This window comes from Propithecus coquereli, unplaced genomic scaffold, assembly GCF_000956105.1.
Source record: "Propithecus coquereli isolate 6110/MARCELLA unplaced genomic scaffold, Pcoq_1.0 Scaffold756, whole genome shotgun sequence".
In the NCBI taxonomy this organism is placed as follows: Eukaryota; Metazoa; Chordata; class Mammalia; order Primates; family Indriidae; genus Propithecus; species Propithecus coquereli.
In genome coordinates this window covers 209540-217051 of record NW_012153685.1, presented here as the reverse complement: position 1 = coordinate 217051, position 7512 = coordinate 209540, and the positions used below count along the sequence as shown (strand labels likewise).

The window sequence follows — 7512 nt, the reverse complement described above, 5'->3', positions numbered from 1 at the left end:
TGAGGTACAGAGAGAATCCGGCAGTTGGGGAGCACAGCCTGTGGAAGGCTTGAAGGAACTATCCCAGGCACTGCCTGGAGCCCATGGCAGGTGGGGAGGCTGCCCTGGCCCTGAAACTCTTGTGGCACAATTAGGGCTAACAGCCAGCTCGTCTTCCTATTGAAGTTGGGGCCCTTTGTGGGGTCCTTTCTTTTCTCTTCCCTACTCCTTAGTCTCTTCCTCCCCGCTCTTCAGTGCTGTTTCCTCTAGGGGCCCGGCTTGATTTGGGGTCTTGGGAGGTGGGCTGAGGCAGGAAATGGTGATCCTAGCATCCTTGTGCTGGGGCTGGGACCTGCTTAGGCATCTGGCTGCAGCCCTCCAGGGAAGGCTAAATCTGCCCCCTTCCCTGCTCATAAAGACTAGAACAGAGGTCCTGGAATGAGCCAGGGGAATGAGTCAAAGTGGAGAAGAAGATAAGCAAGATTGAGGAGCTGCTAGGAACCTTCTCACTCTGGTCAGAGGACTGGGGTGCAGCCTAGGTTCCCTGTATTTACAGCTGCTCCCCATTGCTCAATATCTCCCCATCCCGTCCATGGAAAAATTGTCTTCCATGAAACTGGTCCCTGGTGCCAAAAAGGTTGGGGACCACTGCTCTACCTCATCATCTCTCCACAGCTCCTTCTACCTGAGAACTGGCTCCCAGACATGGATGCTGGGTCTTTGAGAAGCCTTGTGCCCTCCCTACAGTCAGTGCCAAATAGATCTGGCTGCTCAGGGTTCTGACATCTGTTTTTAAATTTCCTAAAAGAGCATTTACCAATTCTGGACATTTCTTAGTTTAGAGGGAAGAAGAGTGGGGAGGACAGGTCTCAAAGAAAGGTTTGACCAGCTTAAAAACAAGAACAACAACAAAGAAACACTTTAAATGGCCCCTCCTAGTAGCAGCATCAAGACAAAACAGATTTACTGTTTTCCAGCCTCGGTGGGATGGGAAAGCTGCCCTCAACTCCTGAGGCTTGAGGGGAAAAGAGCTCTACTGGGTGCCTCCAGTGGCCAACTGCAAAGGAAGATTTTTGTGTGGGGAGGGGAGTGCAGTTCTAAATCCATCCCTGGCCAAATGTGGGGTTAGGAGGTCACCGTTCTGATTTGCGCTCTGCCTCTGCTTAACCTTGAACAGGGCACCTCCCCACAGTACAATTATTTTGATGTCTTTAAAGCCAGGACGCCAGCACTCTAAGACCCAGGCTTCCAGCCCTAACTACTGTGATATACTTGTCCCTTCTTGCACAGCGTTACAGACCTGGTGCCTCTACCCCATCCTTGAGCAAGGGGAGGTTTGCATTGCGAAGGCCCCACAGTCGTGGGCCTGGCACTGAGCAGCCACCTACTGAGTATGGCTGTGCCTGATTAAGTCCACTGTAACTCTGCATAATCTGGTGTCAAGAAGGGGACACTCATTGCATCCAGACTCCGGAGGGGGAAACCGTCTGCTGCATGGGCCTAAGGAATTCTATGGCCTAACTCTGCTTTCAGGCCACGTACGGGGTTGCAGAGCCGGTGACCTGAGGCGGTTGGTGCTGGCTAAGTGACCTCTGGACTAAATGAAACCTCTAAGCCCTGCCGCCGCCAATCACTGCGGAAAGGTGGTTCTGAGGTTGAGCCACTTTCCCTCAAAGCTCTAGCCCCCACCTCCAGCTGCTGCTCTGCAATGCTCCGGGCTAAGGTCCCAGGTTGGAGGTCTTGAGCCATAAGGATCAATCCAAACGCATCACCCCTAGCAAGGCAGGCAGCCTTTACAAATTGTAATATACATTTTATTTACAAGTTTAAGGCTTCCTAAGTGCAGCACCCCTTTGCACCACAATCCCAAGTGCGGAGAGGTATGGTTTCCTCTAACACTTCACAGTGCAAGCGGAGCTGCTTGTATCCAAGGAAAAGTGTTCGACTGGCGATGGGAGCCTTTGGCAAGGGGACACAGAGTCCCCTTCGCTCTGGGTCGTACCGGCTGCAGCCAGCCAGGGAGTCGATGGGCGAGGGGCGAGGGGCGAGGGGCAACGTGTGAATATCGGGAAAGACGCTCCCCGCTACGTCCCAGGCCCTGGCCCAGCCGCCAAAATAAAATAGGCAAAAAATCCACCCGCGGACAGGAGGCTGCGCGCAGGGCCCAGGGCTACTCCGCCCTAGTCTAGCCTATAAGCCGCCAGGCAGGGCTGGAGCGGGCTCAGGGCTCATGGGAGCGCTCATGGCTGTGGGCTGGGGCGCAGGGAGCAGCTCCGAGGTGCCGCCGCTGCTGCCGCCGCCGAGGCTGCTGGCGCTCCCCGCGCTCGTGCTGCTGGTACTGAGGCTGCTGCCGCAGCTGAAGCTAAAACTGCTGCCGCCGGCGCTGCTCCCACCACTCCCCCCACTGCCGGCGGTGACGAGGACGCTGGTGGCCGGGGGCTTAATAACTATTGTTTGGTGCAGAGACCGCTCAGCCCCCTCAGTCCTCTCCGTGTCGCTAGGGACCATGTCCAGGGACTCAGAGTCGCTGCTCTCGCTCTCAGCCTCGCCTTCGGAGCGGCTGGGGCTCCTCTCATCCCGTTCACCATCCGCAGCCGCGGCTCCACTTGAAGGCTTCTCGCCGGCCTCCTTGTCCTTGTCCTTTTGGGCCTGGGCCTCCTTGGAGTGCCGCCACTTCATCCTCCGGTTCTGGAACCACACCTTAACCTGGGCCGCCGCACGGGAGACAAGAAGGGACACCGAGGTGAGGCGAAACACAGGCTCGTTCTGATCCGACTGGTGTGCACCCACAACCCACCACCCAAGGCGGGAAAACACCACTTACCATTGCCCGGGGCCTCCACCAAGGGCCCGGCATTGTGCTAGGCGTAGAGGCAGAGGGGAATGGCAGGGCCAGGGATCCTCACCTAGGGAACCCACTAAGGCATTCTCAACATATGGCTGTCCCACCTCACATCTGAAATGACCTGGGTGCTTGGAAAGGCGGATTTCTGCACCCTATCCCCCAACTTCTCTCTAATCTAAATCGAAATGTCTTCACCTCACTTGAGTCAGGACCCTCATGAAACTCTGATTAAAGTTAAGAACTCCTGGCCCAGAAAAATGCACATATAAGCCCAAGATTTTGCACACAATTCCAAGGGTTTGGTGAGCCAATGTTAAGAATTCCTGCTCTAAGTTGGCCCTCTCCTCTACTGCCAATACTCAAACCAAGCCGTCCATATAAAAGCAGTGCTTTTTTAAAAAGAAACTGCAGAAAGCAGAAAGGGAAAAGGGGCTCAAAGTTAATCCCTTAGGAGTGGAGGTATTGCTGGACTTTCTTCAGTAGAAGAACATTTCCTTGGCATGTTTGTACTCAGGAGCTGATAAGGACCCTGCCCCTGCCAGTGGTAAACTAATTCTCCTGGAGGTTCTGAAAATGCTGGAATTAAATGGGTGCAAAATAGAGGAAAGAGGTAGAGATGGGGCAGAGAATCTATATAAATATATATGATCCCCTAGGAGACCCAACACACTCACACAAGTTTCAGCTTCCCTTTTAAAAATAACATCCACAGCTGGTAGAAACTGGCTGGGCTCCTCCTCTGCGCGCGCACTTTTGTTTGTGTGTGTTTGTGTGTGTGTGTGTGTGTGTGTGTGTGTTTAAGGGAGTTGTGTAATGGAGGACAGAAAGACAGCAGAGACAGCAATCAGAGGACCAGTGAGCTAAGAACAAGAAGCCTGCCTCTGGCTTTTGCCCTACTGGGGACAGTCAGCACCAGGTAGCAAGGGCCACTGCTGTGGGGTGTGGAACATCGGGGGGAGTCTTCTACAGTCAAAGCTTAAAGGGGGGGGGTAGTTCTTCAATTTAAGAAAAAGAAAAAAATCAGACACAATAGATTTCCTATCGTCTTGAAAAAAAAAATCAAATAAGCAGAACCTGCTGAAATGCCCTGGGTATTCTAAGAAATTTTTTTTTTCTTTATTTCCCTGCCCCCCTCCCTCCTCTGGAAGACTTTCTTCAGAGCCTAAGCTTTGGAACATCATACTGACTGTGGCCGCTCCAAGCGGACTCCCCACCCTACTAGAGCTAAGAAATTTCATTTGAAATGATATTTTCACTTCCTCACAACTGGGGATTTCACAATCCAGCAGCAGCAGCAGGAGGAGGGAGGAAAGGAGGAAAAAAACCCAACAACAATCTCTTGCCTTTGGTTTTTTATCTTTTCTGAAATAAACTGCCTCCTACAGCAAATTGCGCTACAGTTGAGTACATAATTATTTTCTCCCGCGGCCTATTTGCTTTCTCGGTGGTTCTTCAGCCTGTTCGCCAAAGTAAACAAGCAGTGCTTGTTTACATATATCTCCAGGGATGTGCTATTCTCTCTGTCCTTCTCCCTCATCCCCATCGCCACCCTCCTCTTCTACTGCCTCAAGTTGCGAAGTCCAGGAAGCCTCGTGAAATTCAAGACATTGCCTTTCGACCGCAGGAGGCAAGTGGGCAGTGGCGAGTGTGAAGGCAGCCTTCTGGGCGAGGCCAGCGCTGCTGCCTGCCCGAGGGCGCCCGGCGCTGGAGGGCGAGCTGGCTTACCTGTGCGTCAGTAAGGCCCAGCATCGCCGCCAGCTGCTTTCGGTCCGGCTTGGTCACGTACTTCTGAATCTCAAACCTTTTCTCCAGGCCTTTCCTCTGCAGGTTGGAGAAGACAGCGCGCGACCATGAGCGCTTCCTCTTGTATGTCTGCGGCATGGTGTCCTTAGTGAGCACAGCATAGGGACCTGCCGCCCACGGGGAGAGAGAGGGAAGAGAGACCAGAAGGCCGCGTTAGAGCCCAGTCCGGGCCTGCACGCCTGGGGCCCGCTGTGCTGCTTAAAACTGCTTTGTGATAACAGTTGGCTTCACCCTCATCAGAAAGCCTTTCATGCACACAAGAATGGCCTCTCTAAGGAAGAATTTTACAGCTAAGATTTAGTGGGCAGGCTTAAAGTGTGGAGTGGAGTCGCCCGTCGGCTAATTCAAAGGAAAAATAAAAACCTAATGCGTGACAATTAGGCATGAGAAAAGAAGGCGAAAATGGCCCTCTGGTCTGAATGATCTACAGATGACAGCCCTGAATCTCGAGTGTGTGTGTGTGTGTGTCTATGCACACAGACTTAACCCCGCAAGCGTTTGAGGTCATCCCCAAAAGTGTGTATGTTAATAGGCAACGCCTCTTGGTGCCCCATTTTCAAACCACCCTCTTGGTGAAAAGGTAGGCAAAGCACACCATCCTCCCACGCACACACTTTCCGGCTCCGCAGGCGCCCCCATCCCTTTCCAGGGGAACCATCGGAAGCCAGCACTAGTTTGCTGAGAAATCTTTCGGTTTCTCTCTCCTGACTTCGTAGCCTCCCGCCCCAACTGGGAGACTGCTACACTGCCGCCGCCCCTTGAGGAGACAGTCTTGACGTATCTGACTGTAAAGTCGACCTGCGGGTTGGGCGGTACTCCGAAAGGCTTCCGTACCTGGAAATGTGTCTTGGAACTGATGCTGAACTGAGTTTCTCGGGTTCGAGCTTAAGGGACTCAGGATGGCAGAAGCCTCGTTAATGGGATCCAGAGACGCGAAGAACTGGTCGGCGGAGGGCTGCAGGCCCGGGAGGTGGACCCCCGAGGGCCGCCCACCGGTTAGCAGGGACGTGAGATCTGAGATCAAGGGAGAAGAAAAGCGGGTTACACCTCGGGTAAACGCACATTCTCTCGGTGGATTTGTTCCTCCTCCTCCCCTTGCCCTCAATTCGTTCGTACCGAGTGAAGTCAGGAGAGACCCCGGTTTCTGCGCTGAAACCCTTCTCCCAGCAGTGGCCAAGGACGATGCACGAAAAGTTCCCCTGTGCGTCTCTCACGCCACGTCCACGCGTATAGCAAGGAAGGGCTTTACATAAAACGGCCTGAGAACGTCCCTTTAGGGTGCCTTCCAAGAATTCCACAGACCCAAAACCTGCACCCCTAGGAGCCCCCACTCTGCTCTCTCCTCTGGGAGTTTAGACCTGCAATTTTATCTACGTTTCTTGGATGAAATTTTGCTAGCAATCAGATAAATACAGGGGAAAGTTTTCCCAAAAGGGCTTTTCCTGTCAGAAAATATAGTTCTCTGTGCAAATATGTGATTAAAGAGACAGATTATAGTCATTTTAGCGAATATTTACAATCATTTTTACGAATATTGATCCTGTAGCGTTTGTTTTTAAAGCATCCCTGGAGTCGTTTGTTTTTACGTAGAGCAGGTGTTTTGAGACCTAAAGTTTCATAGTTTCTTGTAATTTGTTTTCTTCTTACCAGTTTTACAGATTTGTCCTCACTTGTAAAAATACTCAAAGGCACCCGACACCCGCCGGGATCGGCGAAGTGGGTCAGGGCTGTGGTCAGAGAGGCCTGCAGCCTCCCGCCCAAGACCTACCTCTCAGCGTGTTGCCTTCCTTGACTTTGGGGTCAAATTCTGCAGATAAAATGCGGTCGATTCCAAATTTGAGGTCTTTGCTGGAGGGGGCCGGGGCCGAGCCGCCATGGTGGGGGTTCGGGACCACTCGCGTCCCCGAAGCCGGAGGCTGCAGGGCGCCGGCCCGGGGTGGAGGCGGGGGCTGTTGATGGGGCTGCTGCTGCTGCTGCTGTGGGTGGTGGTGGTGGTAGGCGGCCGAGAGCGGAGACAGCCGCTGCGGGAAGCCAGCCGGGACTTCGGAGGGCGCCACTACTGGAGTGGGCCGAAGCGGGGATCTGGCGGCAGCTTGGAAAGAGGCGTGCGGGTGAACCGAGCCCAAGTGCGCCGTGAGCGCGGCGGCGGAGGCCCCCGCCAGGCCCTCCGGAGCCGCCCCTGGCTCCCCCACGCCGGCGTGCAGGATGTCTGCGATGCAGAAGGAGGGCTTCTTGACGGCAGCGGGATCCAAGGCGAAGGAGCAGCCGCCCGGGCCGGCCGAAGAGCAGTAAGCGGCCGACCAGAGGCTGAGGTTGGAGGCGTAGAAGGGAGCCAGCCCGGCTGCGAACATCCCGGCGGGGCGCGCGCTCCGGCCGGACTGTGGGGCGGGTGCGCGGGAGAGACGGGCTGAGCCCGGAGGCGGCCCCCGCTGAGAACCGTCGGCTTTCGCTTCTTCGCTCGCAATGAGGAAGGGAGGCCGGGGAGCCTGGCGCCGCCGAGGGAGAAGCGAGGGCCGGGCCGGGCCGGCGCCGCCTCCGTCCCCGCCGCGCTTTCCCCGCGGCGCGGCCCGCGCTCTCCGCGCGCTGAGGGGGCGAGGGGCGCCGGGGCGGCCGGGCGGGCGGGGGCCGCGGGGACGCCGGGGAGATCGGGGCTGGACACCGAAAGAAACACCCAAACAGCTAAGCCCTGAGAGCTAAATTTAAAACAACAACAATAATAATCCGTTAGTTGAAAAAAAGTAATATGCGGAAAAAAAAACTGCTCTCTAAAAACTCCCAAAGTTTTGGCAGGAGCTTTCCAGTCAGGCCCGGGGTAGGGCCTCGATCTGAGCGCTCATTGGCCATCCTCGTGGCCAATGGGAGCGGAGAGTGCGGGGGAATTGAGA

General features: G+C 54.9%; 1 protein-coding gene across 1 annotated transcript; it reads right to left on the bottom strand.

Annotated features, from left to right (window-relative positions):
- Positions 1-1831: 1831 nt before the first annotated feature.
- On the bottom strand, positions 1832-7297 carry HLX (H2.0-like homeobox). Its single transcript, XM_012662187.1, has 4 exons — positions 6396-7297; positions 5462-5641; positions 4550-4734; positions 1832-2685 (listed from the first exon to the last, which is right to left on the bottom strand). Exons 1-4 carry the CDS (start codon positions 6976-6978, stop codon positions 2170-2172), a joined length of 1464 nt encoding a protein of 487 aa, XP_012517641.1. The 5' UTR covers positions 6979-7297; the 3' UTR covers positions 1832-2169.
- Positions 7298-7512: the final 215 nt, after the last annotated feature.

Bases quoted from the DNA above. Each gene is read 5' to 3' on its own strand.
- HLX (XM_012662187.1), bottom strand. From the start codon at position 6,978: ATGTTCGCAGCCGGGCTGGCTCCCTTCTACGCCTCCAACCTCAGCCTC. The intron at 5,642-6,395 runs GTAGGTCTTGGG...CCTTGATCTCAG, and splicing joins GGAAGGCAACACGCTGAGAG to ATCTCACGTCCCTGCTAACC. The intron at 4,735-5,461 runs GTACGGAAGCCT...CGTGGGCGGCAG, and splicing joins GTTCCAAGACACATTTCCAG to GTCCCTATGCTGTGCTCACT.